Source organism: Rhinopithecus roxellana, chromosome 11 (assembly GCF_007565055.1).
Source record: "Rhinopithecus roxellana isolate Shanxi Qingling chromosome 11, ASM756505v1, whole genome shotgun sequence".
NCBI lineage: Eukaryota > Metazoa > Chordata > Mammalia > Primates > Cercopithecidae > Rhinopithecus > Rhinopithecus roxellana.
In genome coordinates this window covers 72,438,083-72,462,633 of record NC_044559.1, presented here as the reverse complement: position 1 = coordinate 72,462,633, position 24,551 = coordinate 72,438,083, and the positions used below count along the sequence as shown (strand labels likewise).

The 24,551-nt window shown below is 39.6% G+C and overlaps 1 protein-coding gene across 3 annotated transcripts in view; it reads left to right on the top strand.

The window, feature by feature from the left end:
- Positions 1 to 3,277: 3,277 nt before the first annotated feature.
- Positions 3,278 to 24,551, top strand: part of SLF2 (SMC5-SMC6 complex localization factor 2) — a 54,151-nt gene continuing 32,877 nt past the window's right edge. Inside the window, exons 1-9 of one of the 3 annotated variants that reach the window (XM_010356104.2) lie at positions 3,278 to 3,963; positions 6,704 to 6,747; positions 7,277 to 8,010; positions 9,086 to 9,143; positions 15,064 to 16,052; positions 17,016 to 17,086; positions 20,295 to 20,417; positions 20,814 to 20,981; positions 21,969 to 22,071. In XM_010356104.2, coding sequence (XP_010354406.2) covers positions 3,824 to 3,963; positions 6,704 to 6,747; positions 7,277 to 8,010; positions 9,086 to 9,143; positions 15,064 to 16,052; positions 17,016 to 17,086; positions 20,295 to 20,417; positions 20,814 to 20,981; positions 21,969 to 22,071 — 2,430 coding nt within the window. In that variant the 5' untranslated portion in view covers positions 3,278 to 3,823. The remainder of the gene's footprint in view (positions 3,964 to 6,703; positions 6,748 to 7,276; positions 8,011 to 9,085; positions 9,144 to 15,063; positions 16,053 to 17,015; positions 17,087 to 20,294; positions 20,418 to 20,813; positions 20,982 to 21,968; positions 22,072 to 24,551) is intronic. The other 2 variants (XM_030940661.1, XM_010356103.2) reach the window with 2 other exon arrangements.

Sequence of the window (24,551 nt, the reverse complement as noted above, 5' to 3'; positions counted from 1 at the left end):
CAAGCATTTGGGCAGTTTTGAGTTTGGCATCCTTTTGAAAAGTGATTTGTGTGGATCTTGAGATGCTGTGAGCTCGCCATCCCTTCTTGAGATCATCACGTGGTCTGTCTTTCTCTGTCAGGCTTTCAAGTTAATTATTTCCTGTTTTTCTGAGTCTGTTCCTTATCCCCCTTCCCAGGCCACCCTCTCACCTTCACCTCCCCACAGCAGTTCTACAGCAAATCAGTCTTTGTTTCTTGGCCTGCCCTAGAACACCTTCCAACAAGAGCCTTGGAGTTAATTAAATGTGTGGCAATTTCAGAGCAAAAATTTATTACTGGGTACAATCAGAAATTACTTTTAGAGTTCTTTGCTTTTTGCTAACATTCTCCGTCACTTACTGACCTTTTGTTCTCAGTCCCTGTCTGCTAAGGTACTGTGTGAACCAATCTGCCCAAGATGTTTTCTCTCTGTGTGACTGCTTAAGATCTCTGGCATGAGTTATACTGTCACTCCTCTTAGGAACTCCCACGTTGGGCTTGACTTTCCCAGCAAATTTGATCTGTTGTTCATGTAACATTGTTTCTGCTGCTGTCCCATTCCTTTTCATCAAGGCCAGAACCCCCTCCTCCTGTTGTCTTTAACAAGGCAGGACGCTAACCTGAGCTGAGCTGTACCCCCACAGAAGCTTTGTGCATAGAAGCCACTCCATTTCTGCACTCTTTGCGTCCTCATCCCATCCCCATGCCCAGAAATCTTCCCAAATTAGCCTTGTATGGTCATCCAGCCTTAATTTCTTTCTCTCTCTTTTTTTTCCAAATCCCAGCTGAAGTTTTGTTTTAAGTCTCTAATTGGGTTTGGTTACATTGTTCAACGTCCTTTCCCCGACTAGCCCCCGTGCCACCCTAGTTTTCTCTCCCCTATTAGCTCCTCCTAAGCACGCATCTGAACTCAAAATCTTTTACCTAGTGTACAGTCTCCTGGTCATCTCTTTTTAGCCCACTACAAATTAAAGTATAAAAAACCCTTACAATAAGTGTGTGTGCACACGCACGTGTGCATGGTATATACGTACACATTTAAACTAGGAGAAAGGCTATAAACACAAAATAAACTGTCCAATACTATTTGGGGTGGGAGGTGGAGAAAAGCCCTATGCCCTAGAAGTTCCCTGCGGTTATTAGTATGTTGAACATATTTCACCCTGCAACCCAAATCTGTACCACTTTCATACACAGCTTAAACAGAGTCTTGATGCTTACTGAGGATTTAGATAACTACTTCCTGTTAAGAAGATATTTTTTAAATTGTGTTTTCATTATGACTCCATTTCCATTTATCGATCGAGGGATTTCTTGCCTCACTTAACTCCATAATCTGTTACTCAGATTAAGAAAATGAGAAAACTATTGTTTGGTAGTTTGAGTACAGGCTTTAAAGTGATACTTTGGAGGCCAGATGATTCAAGTACTATAATCCAAGAAAAGCAACTAAATGATCATGCAGAATGTGTTTTTATGCATTACTCTTTATCGATTAGGCATGCAATGAAATGAATCGGATTAAATGTTTTGTAGATGTGCTCTGTTATAGTACAGAAATTTCCTAGTGTAAAAACATCCAACAGAAAGTACTAAATCAAGAGATAGGAAATAATACATGTAAAAGGAAATGTATAAGTCATTCAACACATTTTGAGCATCTATTATGTTTTTTATGTAAAAAACCTCTTCTCAGCTATTAGGAGCACAAAAGTACCCTCTATTTTGGCACTTCCCTTCTTTCACCACCACTACCTAGTATACAGCTGTACATATGTGCTTTTGGGGTGAACGTGAGACCTGTATGTTCACTGTTTACCTTTGACCCTCTACTTTGCCAGCTTTTTGACCACTTTATTCCTTATTAATTCCTCCTCCTGGGGACTAAAGGGGAAGGGAAAAGGAGGTGAACCTGGAGTCAGTCAGACATGCTTAGTGACCAAAACAGTTCAATTTCATTTTTTCTAAATTTTAATTAATTTATGTATTTTTGAGACAGAGTCTTGATATGTTGCCCAGGCTAGTCTCCAACTCCTGGGCTCAAGCTATCCACCTGCCTTAGCCTCCCAAACTGCTGGGATTACAGACGTGAGTGACTGTACCAGGCCAACAGTTCAATTTCTATACAATAAATTTGAAAGACCTGTCCAAATTCTTTTATATCATTTAAGATTTTTTTCCATCTAACTGATTAAATAACTCTGTCAATTAAAGCTTGGACATCTTGAAATTGATATTTTGGTTAACAGTTATTGCAACAGTATTTGACCTGTCTCTGGAAGATTTTGTAAGAAGTAAAATTCACTGTAAGAATCTATCTGGAGAAGAAAAGGGAACTATAATTTGCTCAGTACCTGTTACATAAGAGAATCTGAACTGTGCAGTGTACACTGCTTTATTCTATTATGGTTTACAATTACCCAGAAAAGGGAGTAAAATGCCCATTTTACAGATGTGGAGGCTGAGGTTCAGAGATACTCTGACCAGTCTCTCGGTTTATAAGGAAAACCATGGCTAACAGCCTCCAGAGCACAAGCCCTTTACAAAGTAGGGTTGGAGATTAAGGGCAGCTTTTACTCATCTATGCTGCCCACGCTTAACATGGAAAATTGAAAGCTGACCTTGTGTTCCTTTGAAAAATCTCTAAGGAAGCCAGCTGCAGAGACTTCATGGTAACTCGTGAGAAACAAAATGCTTTTGTGGATTAAAAACTGTCTTTATGGCCGGGCGCGGTGGCTCAAGCCTGTAATCCCAGCACTTTGGGAGGCCGAGACGGGCGGATCACGAGGTCAGGAGATCGAGACCATCCTGGCTAACACGGTGAAACCCCGTCTCTACTAAAAATACAAAAAACTAGCCGGGCGAGGTGGCGGGCGCCTGTAGTCCCAGCTACTCGGGAGGCTGAGGCAGGAGAATGGCCTAAACCCGGGAGGCGGAGCTTGCAGTGAGCTGAGATCCGGCCACTGCACTCCAGCCCAGGAGACAGAGCGAGACTCCGTCTCAAAACAAACAAACAAACAAAAAAACAAAACAAAACAAAACTGTCTTTATTCCAACGGAGTTTTTTGAGGGTTTTTTTCTCCTTCTTAAAGAGAAAAAAAAAATCTACCGCTGACACTCAACAAGAACCCTCATAGAATGAACAAGTCTTCTGATCGCGATGTGCAGATCCCCCAGGAAATTGTGACAGTATTACGGCACTTTGGCCTAAAATGTTAAAGAGACAATGTAATGAACAGCTGGGGATTTCTGAGACACAATTGTATGACACATGAAGCCCAAACGTTGGCCATCCTCACCGAAGGCAGCTGCCGGGCTAGAGTTTGCTTCAGCAAACCCTCACCCCTCGCCTTCAACCAGGCGGGTGTCGTCAGCTGTCGCAGGGCCAGCGGCTGCCCGCGCCTTTCCGCCCCCGCGCGCCCGCCAAGGCCGAGGCGGCCTGGACCAGAGGCGCGCGCCCTCGGTGCATGTGACGGGGTGGGAGGGGGAGTTTTCTTCCTCCCCCGTCCCCAAGCCCCGCCTTCTCCAGAGAGGCTGCGGCTTCCTATTGCGGCACCACCGAAATGACTACCATGCCAACCAATCAAGACGTGACTCCTGAAGTAAGATCCGCCCCTTACTGGTCCTCAGGTTCCTTCCCGCTTACACCGGAGTCACTTCCGAAGAGAGAACCGCCATGAAGAGAGAAGGGGGTGCCGCCCACCTCTGCTCCGACAGCCTCCCCAAGTCCGAGCAGCAAGACGGCAACCACGCACCCAACTTCTCCAGCCACGGCTCATGCCGCCGTCGCCAGCGTCGCCGACATGACAAGGCGCTGCATGCCCGCTAGGCCAGGTTTCCCCTCATCCCCAGCCCCGGGGTCGTCGCCCCCGCGCTGCCATCTGAGACCCGGTAGTACCGCCCATGCTGCAGCGGGAAAGAGAACAGAAAGCCCTGGGGACAGGTACCGTGCAGAGGGCTTGAGAAGGGGCCGGGTCGCGGGGGAAAGGGTATGAGGGGAAGACTGCAGACCGCCGCTCTTCCAGTTCCCGCCATCCTCCGCGAGCTCAGGCGTTGGCGTTTCGGGGCCTGGCAAACCCCCGCCCCGCCTCCGCGCAGGGGCTTCTGGGAGTTGGAGTTTGCTTCTCTGTAGCTGGGCAGCTGTTCTTGGTCTAGTGACCACCAGCCTGGACAGCTACGGAGAACCCGCCTTAGGTAGAAAGAACGTGATTTTTTTCCTTTGCAAGAGCTTGACCCAGGACCCTAACTGCTTAATGCATATTTAGGTCGTTTTCTGTACCTTGCCAGTTCTACTGATGCTGGTGGTTTAGTAATACAAACCTTTTCTATGTTGTGGATGAAATTATGTAACCTGTGATGAGGGAATCCCTTCCACGAATTACTTTGTAGTCCAGCGTGCACGCTAATTCATACTTAAAAGAACTTACAGATTTGGAATGTGACGTGTTTTCTCTTTCAGTAACTTCACGCCTCTCCAAGAGGCCAATTTTTTTGTAAAGATTTTGTGGGAGCTATGTAATGAAATGGGGAGTTTCATCTAATGACATCCTCTGACAATAAAACATGTTTAAATTCCCTACGAACTTGGTACTGTCTTTTATTTTAAGTTAAATTGTAATAACTTTTAATAATATTCATGTTCTAATACTGTGGTACAGGCCCACAATCCCTTATCTTAACTCTGAAAGCCAGAAAGCTATGAAAACCAAACGTTTTCAGTAAGTTTGGCACCACATCTTGCTTGGCAGCCAGACGTGACCAGAACTAATGTAAGGCTGTTTGTGGTCTTTATCCCATTAAGTGTGAATAGTCATGTTTTGCTGGAGAAATATCAGTGGGTTTGATTACAGGTTGCAGCACCAGACCCCACTGGGGACTTTCCATAATACATCCAAGTTATCCCCTTCCTAAAATCTGATAAATTCAGAATTCTAAAACACATTTGGCCTCAGAAGGTTCAGATAAGGGTTTGTGAAACTGTTATAATTGTGGTTTTTTTTTTTTAATCAGTTATTAAATAAGCAGTGGACATTTGTGTGCATATGAACTTAGAGAACTTACCTCTTGAAAGTTACATTCATGGTTATTTTACAGGTTTCTCGTATGTTTTACCCAAAACCATTTTTTCTCTTTCTGGCGTATTAATCAAAGAGGAGTCCGAGGTCCAATATTTCAAGGAAGAGATACAGTGTTACATTTAGTAAAATGCATTTAGAATGATGTTGTTTGCAACAAATTCGCTGCTTCTGGGTCCCTTCCCATCTCTCCTCAATCAATAACAAGGCGTCATCCTTCTCTTTGCAGAACCTCCAGCATTTACTCTGGTGGGATTAGTTTGCCTAGTATAATTTATGTAAGCAAATGTGTATATTCTTCCATAGCCTGTCACTCATATTCATCTCATAAGCACTTAGCTTTTATACCAACATCTCAAACAAGTATGATGGACTTGGTAAACCAGTAAAGATGTGCATTACTCTTCTAATGTGACCAGTAAAGTGTACAATAAGCATAACCTTCAAGAAGCTTGAATTGTTGGAGTTTTCACTGAGCATTCCAACCTCATAGTGGATGAATGTTTAGGAAAATCAATAGTCTATAGCTTATTCTCTTTCAGTAAAATGATACATTTTAGCAAAATTTACCAGAAAGTTAATTTTTTGCTCAGCATATCATAACATCCCACTTTTTGCAGCTGACACCTCTAAATACAGTGAACAAATCAGAATGCGAATTCTGATAGTGGATTCCTATTTCACTTTAGCATTATTGCCAATGTCAGAACTTGATTAGTTAAACCAGATAGTGAAAAATCCAGTCTTTAGGGTACAGAAATCCTTAAAAATTAATTTGGTTTTTGTTATTCTTGTTAACTTTCTTCCTTTTCTCCTTGTGTTTTTCCCAAGCAATGTGTTATTTTTGTAACTATCTTAAGGATTCTTTGATAAAAAATTAAGAATTTGAAACTATTTAGTCGTGACAATTCATTCTAATTTCTGCTGTTACTTGGATTAGCATCTTAATGTATAAAGAGGGTAACATAAGTTTGTTACTTTTCTTCCTTTGTCCAGCAAACTCCTCTTCAACTGATTCCCTAGATCAGCCAAATCACCCATATTGCCGTTCTACCATCCTCTGTTCTACTCTTGTTATGAGAGTCTGTTCAGGTTTTACTCCATTTTTATAATCCCCATTATTCATTTGGCATACAGCTATTGAGGGTTTTTTTTTTTTTTTAGCTTTTTATTCTGAATTTTAAAACACCCCTGTGCTTAGATACTAAGTAGTTATTTTGTATCAATGTCTGCAGCGAACAAGTAGGTTCATGTGCTTATACCCAAGATGTTGCATTTTACCATGTAGCTGTGAGCATGTCAGTCTTAAGAAGCATTCTGTACTGATTCCTTGGGTCTACACACCAGTCTTACCTATTTAAGTACTATAAATAACATAAACCTCAGTTGTATTTTTATAAATGAACTCCTATAGGAAGTGATACGTTATATTTTCTGTTTTTTAAATGAACAGTTTAGCAAAGCATTGTTACCATTGTCAGAACTTTATTAGTTAAACCAAACTGAAATCCAGCCTTTATTTTATAAATCTAACTTTCTCCATTTAATCTGAATTATGGAGGTTTTAATATTTGCTTATATGATGCCATATTATGCTTTTATTTTCAGGAAGCAGTCAATTATAGATTTCTTCAAACCAGCTTCAGAACAAGGTATGTACACTGTTGAAGCATTTTTTTGTGGGCTAATTTGGGGGTGAGGAGAGAGACAGATTCAACTGTAAAACCTAAACTGTTTTAGTAAACGTGGTGTTCAAAATTGGAAATAAAATGAAGATGCAGTATTTTTTTTAACAAGGATAAACTGAAGTTCTAAATATCATGAGGAGAGTCTTTTTGCTGCTATGTTTTCTTACGTTTAAAATTTATTCTAGTCAACAATTTAATGTTCATAATACATACTATTTTAATTATCTAATACAGTAATTTATAGAGCCATAGGGAGGTTATATGATGTACCAAAAGAGAGCTTTATGAAACTAAGGCTTTTAACAAATAAATCATGTCTTAATTTCTCCTATACCCCCCAATAAGGTGTGTATCATTATCCAAGTTGTTGGTTTGAAAATTTTTGTGGTAACATTAGCATAGTTTATATTTTAAACATTAATAATTTAGAGAAATGTTAAATATTTTACTTTTAGTAACATGCAATTTGTATGTGTTTTAATTGGCTATTTAGAGAGACACATGTTGGATTCACCACAAAAATCAAACATCAAATATGGAGGAAGTAGATTGTCTATCACTGGGACAGAGCAGTTTGAAAGGAAACTATCCTCACCAAAAAAATCTAAACCCAAAAGGGTGCCACCAGAAAAGAGCCCTATTATAGAAGCTTTCATGAAAGGTGTTAAAGAGCATCATGAAGATCATGGTATACATGAGTCACGTCGGCCTTGTGTGTCACTAGCCTCCAAATATTTAGCCAAAGGAACAAATATCTATGTTCCTTCTTCATATCGCTTGCCAAAGGAGATGAAGTCACTAAAGAAAAAACATCGATCCCCAGAAAGAAGGAAGTCACTATTCATTCATGAAAATAGTGAGAAGAATGATAGAGATCGAGGCAAAACCAATGCAGACTCCAAAAAGCAGACCACAGTAGCAGAAGCTGACATCTTCAAGAACAGCTCCAGAAGTCTTAGCAGCAGGAGCAGCCTGTCCAGGCACCACCCAGGAGAAAGCCCGCTGGGAGCTAAATTCCAGTTGTCACTAGCTTCTTACTGCAGAGAACGAGAACTAAAGAGGTTGAGAAAGGAGCAAATGGAGCAGAGAATCAACTCCGAAAATTCTTTCTCAGAAGCAAGCAATCTTTCCTTAAAATCTTCTAGTATAGAAAGAAAATATAAACCAAGGCAGGAACAAAGTAAACAGAATGATGTGGTACCTGGAAAGAACAATCTGTCAAATGTGGTATGTGTAAGAATTATTGAATTACCATTGCTACTGCTATATCATATTTAGAATACTAAATTTAAGACTATTTAAGAGTTGTTGCATCACGTTGATGTCTTTCCTGAAGGAAATATTTATGCACAGTTTGTGTAGAAGCTGGTTTCATTAGGTTTCCTCCAGTTGCCCTTCATCGAACTCAGTAAAGCAGTGTTTCTTATCTATAGTTTTTTCAGACCAGGAACAAAGATCTTTTTTAGTCAGAAAAGTAAGCATTCTTTTTTTTAAGGCAAGTATAGTCTTATTTGTTTATTTGTAAACGGTCTTGCTCTGTCACTCATGCTGGAGTGCTGTGGCATGATCATGTCTCATTGCAGTCTCAAACTCCTGGGCTCAAATGATGCTCTCACCTCAGCTTCCCAAGTAGCTGAGACTATGGGTACATGCCACCATATTTGACTAATTTTTGTATTTTTCTGTAGAGACAGGGTCTCCCTGTACTGCCCAGGCTGGCCTTGAACGGCTACCCTCAAGTGATCCTTCTGCTTCCTGCGCTTTAGGAGGCCTAGGTGGAAGGATTGCTTGAGCTCAGGAGTTTGAGACCAGCCGGAGCAACATAGCGAGACCTTGGCTCTACTGAAAATAAATAAACAAATAACCAGTCATGGTGGCATGTGCCTGTTGTCCTAGCTACTTAGGAGGCTAAGGTGGGAGGCTTGCTTGAGCCTAGGAGATTAAGGTTGCAGTGAGCTTGCACTCCAGCCTGGGTGACTCCAGCCTGGGTGACAGAGCGAGACCTTATCTCAAAAATACACTGTTCTAATATAATATTATTCTTGAATTATTGACATAAATCAGCATTATGAAAACTGACTTCATTTTTATGATATTTTTCCATTTTTATGATACAAATGCCCTTAATTTTTATGATAAAAACCTTAAGATCTTTATTTTATTATAGACATTAGGCTTTGCCTCCAAATATGGGTGCTTGCCTTATTCAATCTAGAAATCTGTGTTTAAATGTTAGGAAGAATGCCTTCACATTCTTTGCTGTTCCCAACACTTAATTAATTTTATCTCATTGTGCTCATAGGAAAATGAACATCTCTCAAGAAAAAGATCTTCTTCTGATTCATGGGAACCTACTTCAGGTAGAATCAAAATTAAATTTATGAATTTCTAAATAAATTTCCATTTTAATGGCACTGCTTTTTAAAACAAATTTGTTTAAATATGCAGTTCCCTTCTTGGGGATGAATTCAGTATCTCATATTACTTAAGAGTTTGGTAAAATCATAATAAAAAAGAATAGTCCCTGAATCCAGTACTTAAGATTTGGGTTTGTTTTTGAGACAGGGTCTTATTCTTTGTCACCCAGAATGGGATGCAGTGGCATCATCACGACTCACTGCAAGCCTTGACCTCCTGGGTTCAAATGATTCTCCTACCTCAGCTTGCTGAGTAGCTGGGACTACAGATGTAGGCCACTATGCCTGGTTAATTTCTTGTATTTTTGTAGAGACGAGGTTTCACCATGTTGCCCAGGATAGTCTCAAACTCCTGGGCTCAAGTGATTCTCCTGCCTCGGCCTCCCAAAGTGCTAGCTAGGATTACAGGTATGAGCCACCATGCCTGACCTAGTATGTATAATTTGTAATCTGTCTTGAATCTTCTCTGCCTTCTTCAGGAGTTCCTAACAGTATGTATCTCATACTGGTATTCAGTGTTGTCTCCTTCTGAATCCTTGGCTACATCAAGGAAACATAATCTTATAATCTTGGAATTGTAGACTGAGGTCTTGGTATTATGTTGAAGATGCTTTGTATAAGGTTGAAACTGTTACCGTGATAAAAAGCAGTGTTCTCTAATATTTCAAATACAAGGACCCCTTTTTAATGTTAAATTTCAAAGATATCTACATGACATTAGTTTGTACTTTTAGCATCTAATGATTGAAAAAATAATAATAATAAGCCTACTGTTAATTCAGTACATTTTATCATTTTTTAAAACTAGAAAATAGAAGATTCAAGCACAAACACTGCAGAAGTTTGCAACAAGAAATGAAAGGTCTCCATAACTAACAACAGTTAATAGTCTAGTGTATCAGATTTTTTTCCTGATATGATTATACATTTTGAAAAACAGGCAGATTCCCACATTCAGTAAGATACATTGGACATAATAATAGCTGACTTTCATTGAGTACCTACTGTGTGCTATGCCATTTTATGTGCTTTTAATTCATTTGAACTTCACAACTTTATTATGGTGGTTTACTTTTAGAGATGGAAAAGCAGAAGTACAGAAAGACAATTCTAACTCCTTCAGGTTTCATCTACTCCTTCATTTTATTTATATTTTAGAGGTACATTGCGTTTTGACCAAGCACCCTCAACTAGTAAAATCAATCTTCAGCCAAGGCTAAAACCATATTTTACCATCATAGAAGGAACTTCTAGGATACAGGAATAAATCTGAAGTTTTATGTGTTTTTTGTTTATTTAATTTTTATAATGTTGCTGATTTTATGACCAAATTTTAATGAATTTTGACATTATTGTACAAGAACAGGAATTTCTCAGCCAGGAGATTGCTTCTTCACTCACTGTATTGCACATTTTTAATACTAAATACATGATTACTTTGCACCAAAGTTAATGGAAGAACAAAATATTATTTTATATAAGGGGCTGCTGCTGGTGGTGTGGCTACCACATTATTCCTTTTCTTTTTTCTCTGACTTAAGATTTTAAAAACTTTTGATTTCCTGGATTTGCAAATTTCATTCATGGTGGCTAAAGTAGTTTCATTTATATAATCCCACCTAGCAAAGTTTTTGAGTACTGCTTGGAAAAGATGCTTTCTACATATTTTCAGAGGCTGACTTATGATGGTTGCCTTCACTTACGTTTTTATTACTAATATTTCTGCATGTATTTCATAATCACTAATAATTATAGCATTATACTCTTAATAAATATACATTTATACTTCAGTTGACTATCATCAACAGAATTTCAGCATATAAAGGACAAGGGGATATTTCACTCTAGAAAGCATGAAGAATGCTTATTGTCTCTGATGGCAAAGTTATTAAAAATCCAGGCCAGGCACGGTGGTTCATGCCTGTAATCCCAGCACTTTGGGAGGCCGATGCAGGTGGATCACCTGAGGTCAGGAGTTCAAGACCAGCCTGGCCAACATGGTGAAACCTCGTCTCTACTAAAAATACAAAAATTAGCTGGGCACGGTGCCCATTCCTATAATCCCAGCTACTCAGGAGGCCAAGGCAGGAAAATTGCTTGAACCTGGAAGGCGGCGGAGGTTGCAGTGAGCTGAGATGGTGCCACTGCACTCCAGCCTGGGTGACAGAGCAAGACTCGGTCTCAAAAAATAAAAAATAAAAATAAAAATCCAGGCCGGGCGCGGTGGCTCAAAGGCCGGGCGCGGTGGCTCAAGCCTGTAATCCCAGCACTTTGGGAGGCCGAGACGGGCGGATCACAAGGTCAGGAGATCGAGACCATCCTGGCTAATATGGTGAAACCCCGTCTCTACTAAAGAATACAAAAAAAAAACTAGCTGGGCGACGAGGCGGGCGCCTGTAGTCCCAGCTACTTGGGAGGCGGAGGCAGGAGAATGGCGTGAACCTGGGAGGCGGAGCTTGCCGTGAGCTGAGATCCGGCCACCGCACTCCAGCCTGGGCGACAGAGCCAGACTCCGTCTCAAAAAAAAAAAAAAATCCAAATGGTATGTCTTGTTCATCTTGTTAATACACTTATCAATTGTCATGGTGATGTACGTAATCACGCAATCATTAATCACATACAAGTTCAGGGATTTCGGAAGTAATGTTAGCATAGGCATTTGGCCCTTTGGTCTTCTAGAGCCCTGTCTTTTGGCTGAATTCTGACGTGAAATTTAATCCGTTGCTCGTACATTTCATAACTGATTAATAACCAATCACCTGGCCGAGCGCGGTGGCTCACGCCTGTAATCCCAACACTTTGGGAGGCCGAGACCGGCGGATCACGAGGTCAGGAGATCGAGACCATCCTGGCTAACATGGTGAAACCCCGTCTCTACTAAAAAATACAAAAAAACTAGCTGGGCGAGGTGGCAGGCGCCTGTAGTCCCAGCTACTCGGGAGGCTGAGGCAGGAGAACGGCGTAAACCAGCCAGGCGGAGCTTGCAGTGAGCTGAGATCCGGCCACTGCACTCCAGCCTGGGTGACAAAGCGAGACTCCATCTCAAAAAAATAAAAAAATAAAAATAACCAATCACCTATTAATGGCCATTGGATTTCTCCTTTTGCTTAAGATGGAGTCTCACTGTTTCCTAGGCTGGAGTGCAGTAGTGCGATTATAACTCACTCGCAGCATTGAACTCCTGGGCTCAAGCAATCCTCCTGCCTCAGCCTCCCAAAGTGCTGGGATTATGGGGGTGAGCCACCATGCCCAGCCTCCTTTCTTTTTACCAACTCAATCTCTCTCTTATATGAATATTTTATGTATTAGTATATTTGAAATATTTGAAAAGTTGTGAAACAAATATTCTCTACAGGCTGAACAAAGGATACAAAAATAATTATGAACATTTTGCAATTAATCACCTGACCTGAAGAGCTTACTAAAGGGGATCCTACCTGCAGTACCAATTCACTTTCCTCTAATTCTAGATGATGAAACCTTGCAATAAGCTGACTTATCCTAAACATCTTCTACAAGCAGTGTTTGTCTCCTCCTGGATCAACCCTGGATAATTTCTGAGCAAAGCAGGAATTTCTCCTCATTTCTAGCTATATTTAAATTATCTGACTTCTCTAGAAAAATGGAACAAAACTCAAACTGGCAGCTCTGTAGCTCATTTTTTGTAATCTCATACTTACGGTAATCAGTACCCCAAATCTTCTCTTTTGTTTAGTCATTTAATTTCTCATCCTGTGACCCCTGTCCTTTTTTATAAGACATTTAACCCCAGAAAACTGAATGGGATGGAATGATTTCCTCGAGTAATGGGAGATATCTGTAAAAGAACAGAGATAAGGGCATTTGTTAATTAATTAGTTAATTTTTATAAATTGAATTTTTCAGATTATATATTGGTCAAGTTATCCAAATCATAATTGCCTAACTCTCAAGTTTGGTTTTGGGGGACTTTATTTTATTTTACTTATTTTGACACAGGTCTCACTCTGGTGCCCAGGCTGGAGTGCAGTGGCACAATTGTAGCACACTGTAACCTTATGGGGCTCAAGCAGTCCTCCCACCTCAGCCTCCCAAGTAGATGGGACTACAGGCACATGCCACTGCACCTGGCTAATTTTTGTAGTTTTTGTAGAGACAGTGTTTCACTGTGTTGCCTAAGCTGGTCTCAACCTCCTGAGCTCAAGTGATCCTCCTGCCTCAGCCTCCCAAAGTGCTGGGATTATAAGCATGAGCCACCGGACATGGCCAAAAGATAAGAAATTTTTTGAGTAGAGAAGGGATTGATGGGGTTGTACTTTTTGTAGAGGCAGGGTTTCGCCTGAGCTCACGAACTCCCACCTTGGCCTCCCAAAGTTCTGGTATTACAGGCATGAGCCACTATGCCTAGCCATTTTGGATTTTTCAAGCAAACTCTTGGGGAGTAGAGAGACATCTGTCCATGTGCAGAAAATCTGATTTAGGGAAATCTGGTTTGGGGATAACTGATTGTATAAATAGTGAATGTTTTGGATTTTTTTTTGTTGTTTTGTTTTTTTGAGGTGAAGTCTTGCTTTGGTACTTAGGGTGGTCTTGAACTCCTGGGCTCAAGTTATCTTACTACCTCAGCCTCCTGAGTAGCTGGGACTATATAGGCACACACCACTGCATCAGGTTAAAGTGAATTTTTTTTTTTTTTTTAATGGAGTCTTGCTCTGTTGCTCAGGCTGGCGTGCAGTGGTGCCATCTCAGCTCAGTGCAACCTCCACCTCCCAGGTTCAAGCGATTCTCCTGTGTTGGCCTCCCAAGTAGCTGGGAGTACAGGCACTCACCACCATGCTGAGCTAATTTTTGTATTTTCAGTAGAGACAGGGTTTCGCCGTGTTGGCCAGGCTGGTCTCAAACTCCTGACCTCAAGTGATCTGCCCACCTCGGCCTCCCAAAATGCTGGGATTACAGGTTTGGCCCACCGCACTCAGCCCACAATATGAATTTTTAAAAACTGGTTCATTCAAATGTATGTGGTTATTAAAGTACTTCAGGATGGGGCTATAATAAACATAGCTTATATTAGTTTCCTAGGGCTGCCATAACAAAGTGCCAAAACCAGGGTGGCTTAAAACAGCAAAGTATTGTTTCACCGTTCTAGAAGCTAGAAGTTTAAAATCAGGATATCAATAGGGCCATGATGTCTCTGGCAACTCTAGGGAAGAATACTTCCTTACCTCTTCTAGCTTCTGGCGTTTGCCTGCAATCTTTGGCATTTCTTGACTTACAGCTACATCACTCCAGTCACACAGCATCTTTTCCTTGTGTATTTTCACTTTGTATTCCCTCTGTGCGTGTCTGTCTTTGTCTCCAAATTTTCCCTTTTGTAAGTACACCAGTCATACTGCGTTGGGACACACTGTGATTTTTTTTTTTTTTTTAATGAGAGATTAACATTTATCTGCCTTCAACTGCTTATCCTATATGTGTTTTAAAGTACTATACATTTAAATGTAGAAGTGTTACATTTCTGCAACCAGGTAGTCCTAGGTCTAAAAGAATTTCCAAAAGTGCCTATGGAATCCTTAACTTGGTACCAATATATAGTCGTTTGTTTTAGGGAGTGGCATCTTTAATTCTGTTAAGGTGGTAAACTTTTCATAGCTTTGGAATTAAAAATGAGCATTTGTCATTAGCTTTAAATTTCTTGGACACCAGTATTTATCCAGTTGATAAATAACATTAACTCTTTTTCTGCATTCCATACATGGTGACTAATCTCAGCCTTAATACTTAGAATTTTAAACATTTCATTAGGGTGTTCTAGACACTCACTGAATAAACTTTATTAAAGTTGGAAAGTATATTTTTCACTAATCTAAGAAAAATTAAATTTTAGCAGGCTCTAAGCAGAATAAATTCCCTGAAAAAAGAAAAAGGAACTCTGTGGACTCAGATCTGAGAAGCACAAGAGAATCTATGATACCAAAAGCAAAAGAGTCCTTCCTTGAGAAGCGTCCTGATGGACCACATCAGAAAGAAAAATTTATAAAACATATTGCACTGAAGACACCTGGTGATGTGTTACGCTTAGAAGATATATCCAAGGAACCGAATGATGAAACTGATCGCTCTTCTGCAGGCTTAGCACCTTCAAATTCTAGCCACCATTCTACCAGGAATAGTGACCAAATCCGAGTGGCAGGTGCCAAGGAGACTAAGATGCAGAAACCCCACTTACCTTTACCTCAGGAAAAGTCTGCAATTAAAAAAGCTAGCAACCCTCAGAAAAATAAAACCAGTAGCTCCATGACAAAGGAGAAGGAGACAAAACTACCTTTACTTTCCCATGTTCCAAGTGCTGGTTCCTCTCTAGTACCATTAAATGCTAAAAATTGTACTCTTCCAGTTTCTAAAAGAGATAAAGAGCGTTCCTCATCTAAAGAATGTTCTGGGCATTCTACAGAATCCACCAAACACAAGGAACACAAAGCAAAGACTAATAAGGCTGATTCTAATGTATCTTCAGGGAAAATTTCTGGGGGACCTTTGCGCTCAGAATATGGCACTCCTACAAAGTCTCCCCCTGCTGCTTTGGAAGTTGTGTCATGTGTCCCAAGCCCTGCAGCACCTTCAGATAAAGCCCCTTCAGAAAGAGAGAGTTCAGGAAATTCCAATGCAGGTAGCAGTGCACTGAAACGAAAACTAAGGGGTGATTTTGATAGTGATGAAGAAAGTTTAGGTTACAACCTAGACAGTGATGAGGAAGAGGAAACATTAAAGTCACTGGAAGAAATAATGGCTTTGAACTTCAATCAGACTCCTGCAACTACAGGAAAGCCTCCTGCTCTTTCTAAGGGGCTTAGATCTCAGTCATCAGACTACACAGTAAGTACTGTGACATTTATCTTTACTTGAAGAGGGAAAGATGATTAGTGAAAGGGGTGGATTATTGGAACTTACTTTAAAATTTAGTGTTATAATTGGACTGAAAATGGAATAATTCTTGTTTGGTAAATGAGTTTCCATATCTTTAGTTTTATTACTGTTAAGTCAGTGGTCTCCAAACTCTTTTGATCACACACACTTTTATTAGTAAAAACAATTTTTGAGCATGTACCCCAACATATATGTATACCTTTAGATTATATGTACCACTATGATACTGTGTACTTTCTAAAGCATATGCAAAAACAGAATTTAGAAGGAAGAAGAGAAAAATAAGTATTTTCCTATAGAAATTACGTAGAAGTTACTATAGACTAAGTTCTACTGGAGTCTCTATAGAAGTTCCATATAAATAGAAGTTCTATTATTTTCTTCCTGCACCCCAATGGATCACCTTGCACACCCCCTGCTTTGGAGACCACATCTGTAAATGAAGGTAGAGTGTAGAAATGTTGTTGATTGTGGTGTGCAATTTTATTTATAAAGTGCTTCATTCTATCTTGGGAATAAGCTGAATTAAATTCTAAGATGTCTGTAAAATTTGGTGGGGAAGGTGTTAATATTCCATGGTAACACCTAAAAATTAGTAGTTTGATTCTACTAAAATAGAATTTAAAAGTAAAGACAGGGTAGCCACAGAGTCCTTGAGTGTTTGCAGTCACATTTCAAAGTTAGTAGGGTTTTATAAGTACTGCCTTTCCTAATAGGTAGTAAAATCAATTTGTCTGCAGTGCAAAATACTGAATTTAAAGCATGATGGTGAAAATTATCCTTTAAGAAATGTTTTATCCTGGCCCAGATTATTGAAATAGAAAATAGTCTTCCATACCCTTAATTACTTAAAACTTTCCAGTTCTTCTACTAAGACATGTTGTAAAGTATTTCTAAATTTTCTTGTTTTAGGAACATGTTCATCCTGGAACTTACACAAATACCTTAGAGCGTCTAGTGAAGGAAATGGAAGACACACAAAGGTTCGTTAGCATAAAGATTAATTTTGCTAAATTTAACATTCTGCTTGTTTGTGTGGCTTACTTTTAATTTACCTTTTTTTTTTTTTTGTGACGGAGTCTTGCTCGGTCGCCCAGGCTGGAGTGCAGTGGCCGGATCTCAGCTCACTGCAAGATCCGCCTCCCGGGTTCACGCCATTCTCCTGCCTCAGCCTCCCGAGTAGCTGGGACTACAGGCGCCGGCCACCACGCCCGGCTAGTTTTTTGTATTTTTTTAGTAGAGACGGGGTTTCACCGTGTTAGCCAGGATGGTCTCGATCTCCTGACCTTGTGATCCGCCCGTCTCGGCCTCCCAAAGTGCGGGGATTACAGGCTTGAGCCACCGCGCCCGGCCTTAATTTACCTTTTTAAAAAAATCGTGAGAAATTAGCATGCAATTCGGACTCTGTTGTCAACTGTGTTAGAATAAGATGTGTTGGCTGGACGCAGTGGCTCATGCCTGTAATCACAGCACTTTGGGAGACCCAGACAAGATTACTTGAGCCCAGGAGTTCAAGGCTGTGGTGAGCCGTGATGGCGCCACTTCACTCCAGCCTGGGTGGCAGAGTGAGACCCAGTCTCAAATGAAAAAAAGAGGCCTGGTATGGTGGCTCATGCCTGTAATCCAATACTTTAGGAGGCCAAGGCAAGCGGATCTCTTGAGCCCAGGAGTTTGAGACCAGCCTGGGCAACATGGTGAAACCCCATCTCTACAAAAAATACAAAAATTAGCCAGTCATGGTGCCACATGCCTCTGGTCCTAGCTACTCAACAGGCTGAGGTGGGAGGATCATCTGAGCCCAAGGAGGTCAAGGCTGCAGTGAGCTGTGATTGAGTCACTGCACTCCAGTCTGGGTGACAGAATAAGACCCCGTCTCAAAAAAAAGAAAAAAAAAGGAATAAGACGGGCTCTCTTCTTCATAGACTAGATCAAAAGATCCAGGTTTTTATAGTATACTGGACTAACTAATAATATAAATTCCTTTCTGTTCATTACAACGAGCATCTGATAGCTGAAATTCTAGATCGAAAGCGTGGGTAGAATTTTTTGTGTTTTTTTAAATGGAAAATACATATAAAATTTACCGTTTTAACTGTTTTTACATGTATAGTTCAGTGGCATTAAATACATTTATATGTTGTGCAACCATTACCACCATCTAGCTTCAGAACTTTTTCATCGTTCCAAACTGAACTCCATACCCATTAAACAATAACTCCCCATTCTCCCCTTCCTCCCACCCTCAGCAACTACCCTTCTACTTTGTCTCTATGAAATTGACTGTTGTAGGTACCTCATGTAAGTGGTGTTATATTTGTCCTTTTATGACTGTCTTATTTCATTTAGGGCAGTGTCTTCAGAGTTTATTCATATTATAGCATGTGTCAGAATTTCCATTTTTTTTAAAGCTGATAATTCCTTTGTATTATGTCTATAACACATTTTCTTTAGTCATCTGTCAGTGGACCTTTGGACTGCTTCCACTTTTTGGCTACTGTGAATAATGCTGCTTTGAACATGGGTATACAAATCTCTCTTCAGGTCTCTCCTTTAAATTTTGTTGGGCATATATACACATAAGTGGACTTACTGGATTATATGATAATTCCATTTAATTTTTTGAGGTACCACCACACTGTTTTCCACAATGGCTGCACCATTGCACATCTGCGCCAACAGTGAAGAAGGGTTCCAGTTTCTCCACATCTTTGCCAACACATTATTTTTTCTATGTTTTTTGTTTGTTTGTTTTGATAATAGCCATCCTAATAGTAAAGTGGTACCTCCTTATTGTTTGGTTTGCCTTCCCTAATGACTAATGATGTTAATATATTTTCATGTGCTTATTGGCCATTTGTTACACAAGTAGAGAAATGTCTTTTCAGATTCTTTGCCTGTTTTTAATTGGGTTGTTTGGTGGGTGGGGGGGTTCACACAGGTCAATTTTCTGCAATATTTCTATCAAGTTACTCTTTTGAGAAAAAAGTTTAGAATGATGATGAACACCGCTCCCCCCGCCTGCCTGCCACACACACACACATGAGAGAGAGAGAGATCAAAAAGTTGAGGATCGTAATGATCTTAATGAAATTTACATGACTCATTATGGATAGGTTTTGCTAGTAAGAGGGGAAAAATATATTCCTTGTTAATTCAAGGAGTGTCCTTGAACATACCCTGGAGAACTTCACTAACAGCTTAGCTGACTTGATTACATAGAAGTTGGTATGTGCTACATATCTCAAACTTGATAACCAAGTAACTAACTTTAGGAATTTTTCAGATGATTAGTAGTTCAAAAGCTTCCTCCTTTCTGAATTTAATTAGAGAACTTGTCTGTATTGTAATATTCTTTAAATATTTCACGAATTCTTGTGATCTGTGATATGGAATCTGAAGTTCCTTCTTTAAAATCGAGCACTTCACAAATGAAAGATAGGGGTACTAGTTTAATCGAATGATTGACCCTTTTCTGTAATGATAGAACAGTACATTTACTAGTTATTTACTCTTCAGCTGTACTTATCCACTGTTTGTGGCTGGGGTAAGAACCTTGTTTAAAATAACTTAATCTTGGAGAGGCAGTATAAGCAAGGACTCGGGAGCTAGACTCTCTGGCTATGAATCCCACATCCTTGCATTACAAGCTCTTGCAAGTTACTTTGCTTTTCTAATTTCAGTTTTCTTGTCTATAAAAGGTGTATAAACTACTACATGGGGTTGTTGTGAGGGTTAAAAGAATTAATATATAAAGCCCTTAGTACAGTGCCTGTCACATATTAAGTGCTTGGTAAGTGTTAGGTGTTGTGATGATGATGACAGTGACAACTACTGCTAGAAAGCATAGTTAACTTACCAGGGATTTTTTTCCCATTCTGTAAGTGATTTGGACAGATCATTCTTGAAGTTCTAGCTTTATGGAAATCCTCAAGTCTTTTATACAATGGAACACTATTCTAATGCCACACCGGTAACTGGGTAAAAACCTAGCCCCTAAAATATATCTGTTTTCATGAAAATTGTACATCGTGATGTATTTGGGAGACATAATTTGACCTATAGTATAACAAAATTTGTCATATACCAGGGTACTTAATAAGGGTTTTCTTTGTGCTGCTTTTAGATATAAACTAAAGACTGTTTTTTAATATTCTTAGAGTAAACTGTTATAACATTCTTTCCAATTCTCAGGCTAGATGAACTGCAGAAGCAACTACAAGAAGACATACGGCAAGGCCGAGGCATTAAATCCCCAATCAGAATTGGAGAAGAAGACAGTACAGATGATGAGGATGGCCTCTTAGAAGAGCACAGGTATAGCATTTTTCATAATGTATTTTACCCTATTACAGTTTTTACATTTTTTTGTTTTGTTTTTGTAAAATAAATGGGCCATCGATGACTGTTAGTGAATAATTTATGATAGGTTTCTAATCTATCTGTGATGGGTTTGAAAGGCAAATGTTAGGACCAAGTTTCATCTTTTATCTTTCCTCCTGGTTATTGTTTCTTTTCACGTAGACACATTTAGTGGCTTTTGACTAACAGCTACAAAAAGTGGAAGAAGCAAAGCATACTTTTCTCATGCTTGTCTTCTAATTTGGGATTAACATTGGTTTAAAAAATAGTTTTATTTGCACCCAGCTTTTAAATACAAAAGTATATGTAGTGTAACAATTTGGTATTGATTGACTTGTTTTTATGTTTCAGGGAATTTCTAAAGAAATTTTCAGTTACAATTGATGCTATTCCTGATCATCATCCAGGTGAAGAAATATTTAATTTCCTCAATTCTGGAAAAATTTTCAATCAGTATACCTTGGATTTAAGAGACTCTGGTTTTATTGGACAAAGTGCTGTAGAAAAACTTATTCTTAAGTAAGTAGAAAAATAGACATTTTACTTTTATATGTATAAAAAATTACTCTAAAACACTTCGGACTCATATAATCTTCTAAAAGGTTAATTTCTATTATGACCTATTAAGTTTCCTAATCCTCTTATTACTAGTGATCTTTATGTTTTCTTCTTTAATTATACGAAGCAGTGTAGGATAGTTATTTGACACATCACATGCCTTTATTAATTAGGATTAAGATCAGTATATAATAACAGTGACTGTCAGAATAATAGTGGTTTAAACAAGAAGTGTATTTGAAAGAAGTATAAAAGTAGCAAGTCCAGGGCTGGAGTGCCAGTTTTACCATATAATCTTTCTTCTCCAGCATTCTTAGCACCTAGCTTCGGGTGCTATTAGAGCTCCAGCCTTTAGTTCAAATTCCCAGAAATTCCACACAGCATTTCCACACACTCCAAGTTAGTTGAATAGAACTTAGTCAATATGGCCACACTTGGCCACAAGGGAAGCCAGAGAGTGATGTTTATGTCAGGCAGCTAGTGTTCGCAGCTACAAATCAGGGTTCAGTTACCAAGAAGAGAGGCAAAAATAGATGCTGGGATGTGCAGCTAGTAATCTCCACCATAATGCCCAAACTGATCTAATTTCTCTCAGTGCATGATATCTCAGCTCTAGAGAGATCACATCAGTTTTGCTGCCAATTTTTTAAAGTACTTCCCCAGTCTGAGACTTGATAGGCTGTCTCTCAACACTACCAGCAAATATAGCTTTGTCTACCAGTTAAATATGGAGCCTAGCCAACAGATTGGATCAGCTTTAGGGCATCAATTAAATTTGTTTTATGAGTAACTCATCCATATTTGTGTAGAGTCCACCTCCATGGACTGAAGATGATTTGCTTGCTCATTTCTCTGATTATGTCAGATGTGGTGGTGGTGGTGGTGGTGATAGTAGAAGTATTTTGCCATGAAGTTAATAGTCATGTTGATTTTACTTTATTTTTTCAGATCGGGAAAAACAGATCAGATTTTTTTGACAACACAAGGTTTCCTTACATCTGCTTATCACTATGTCCAGTGTCCTGTCCCTGTGTTAAAGTGGCTATTTCGGGTAAGAGGAATGTTTGGAGGGTTATAGTTGCCTCCTACTATATTTCCAAATCAAAAACTTTTAAATATAATTTTATTTGTACATTACTGCAGAAAAAAATTAATGTAGCACATCCATGATGTCAGTGACTTAGGCTGTGGCAAAAAGAGTCAATGTAAAGAGATTATAAAGGAAGTGATAGTGTAGATAGTTGTACAGGACAGTCAGTGTTAGTTGTACTGAACCCTTCATCACAGTGATAAATCACTATTATAGTTAGTTTTAGAAGGGATTGTCTAATGCTTACATACCTAAATTTCTTTTTAACTTTTTTTTTTTCATGTTTATGGTGGTACCTGTATACATTTTCAGAATTTTAATTGTATACTAATATTTCCCCATTCATATATATGGTTTTTTTGGATGCAAATCCAACTGACTCTTTTCCCCATTCATATTTAACGCTTAAATCCTCTTAAATAATTATCATAAATTTAAGATATGATAATTCCACAAAGTTAATTCAATTGGTAACTTTTTAAATATCAGTGGTATCATTGATGCTATGTATAGAGTCCTGGTATTACTCTAGATACTTTGGACCTTCATGCAGATTAATGTAGAAGTTTCTTACTCTTGACATTTGTATCACCTGGGCGCAGTGGCTAAGGCCTGTAATCCCAGCACTTTGAGAGGCCGAGGCGGGCGGATCACGAGGTCAGGAGTTGGAGATCAGCCTGGTCAACATGGTGAAACCCTGTCTCTACTAAAAATACAAAAATTAGCCAGGTGTGGTAGTGAGCACCTGTAATCCCAGCTACTCAGGAGGCTGAGGCAGGAGAATTGCTTGAACCCAGGAGGTGAAGTTCACAGTGAGCCAAGATCGTACCATTGCACTCCAGCCTGGGGGACAGAGTGAGACTCTGTCTCCAAAAAAAAAAAAAATTTGTATGGGAGAGCATGGAAGGGGCTTTTTCCTGTATAATAGCTTCTATATCAACGAGTGCTATAGTAACTACCCAGTTAGATTGGAATTATCCTTCTTCCAAAGGCAAGAATGATTATGAATGACAAGTTATTCTTGGCAGTGGCTCATGCCTGTAATTCTAGCACTTTGAGATACCAAGGCAGGAGGATTGCTAGTTCAAGACCAGCCTGGGTAACATAGCAAGACCACATCTGTTTAAAAAAAAAAATAAGTTATTCTCAGGTTACTGAGTATTCCACTTTAATAAAATCCTAAATGTGTGAAAAATATACATTCAGGAAAAAGGAATCGTAGTATAAAAGAGTCCTTTACGGCCAGGCGCGGTGGCTCAAGCCTGTAATCCCAGCACTTTGGGAGGCCGAGACGGGCGGATCACGAGGTCAGGAGATCGAGACCATCCTGGCCAAAATGGTGAAACCCCGTCTCTACTAAAAAAATACAAAACCTAGCCGGGCGAGGTGGCGGGCGCCTGTAGTCCCAGCTACTCGGGAGGCTGAGGCAGGAGAATGGCGTGAACCCAGGAGGCGGAGCTTGCAGTGAGCTGAGATCCGGCCACTGCACTCTAGCCTGGGCGACAGAGTGAGACTCCGTCTCAAAAAAAAAAAAAAAAAAAAAAAAAAAAGAGTCCTTTACAATAAGTGAGTGTTTGCCCCGGAAATCCTATAACAAAAAGGAAAAAAGTATCAGTGGTATCAAAGAACTGCAGCTATTATATATAAAGTGAAAAGTGGGAAAACATGGAGTTCTACTCTGGGTTTTATGATAGCATCAAGAAATCTCGTATTTGGTGAGAACTGGAGAGATATTCCAGTACAGCCTTTCATTCATTATTTTATATAGTTGGCATTTTGAGTGCCAGCTGTGTCAGGCACTGGAGAGAAGAGCAATGAAAAAATCAGTGTCTCTGATCTCATGAAGCCCACATGCTAATATAGAGGAGACAGACAATGAACAAGTGTGTGTGTACACATTTATAAGTGTATTATGTCGGATGATAAGTGCTATGAAGAAAATGTAGGGTAAGGTGGATACAGAGAGTACCAGGGTGAGAGAGAAAGTTTGCTTTTTTAAAGTGTAAAGTAGTTGAAGGTCTTGCTGTTAAGGCAAGATCCAAGTAAAGGAGTAGCTTGTCAATGTCACTCCTGAAGTGTTCCCTCACTGCCTCCACTGAAAATACGTGGACACATGCTCCAGATAAGGTCTGTCTTACCAGCAGTTTTCAGTGAGACTCTTGCCTATCTGAAGAAACCTACAAATTTCTACTTATTACAGTTCAAAACTATTCATGCACTGTACTCCAGCCTGGGCAACAGAGCAAGACCCCATCTCAAAAAAAAAAAAAGAAAAACTTCATTTACTGTTATGCCAGGGCTTCATTATTCTCTAATTGTATATATCGTTTCCTAAACCTCTGAGTAAGACTTTGCATTTATGTTAATTTGCCTCTTGTTGATGTGGGTCCATCGTTATAGCCATTCAAACCCTAATTATGACATACAAGCATACCTTCATT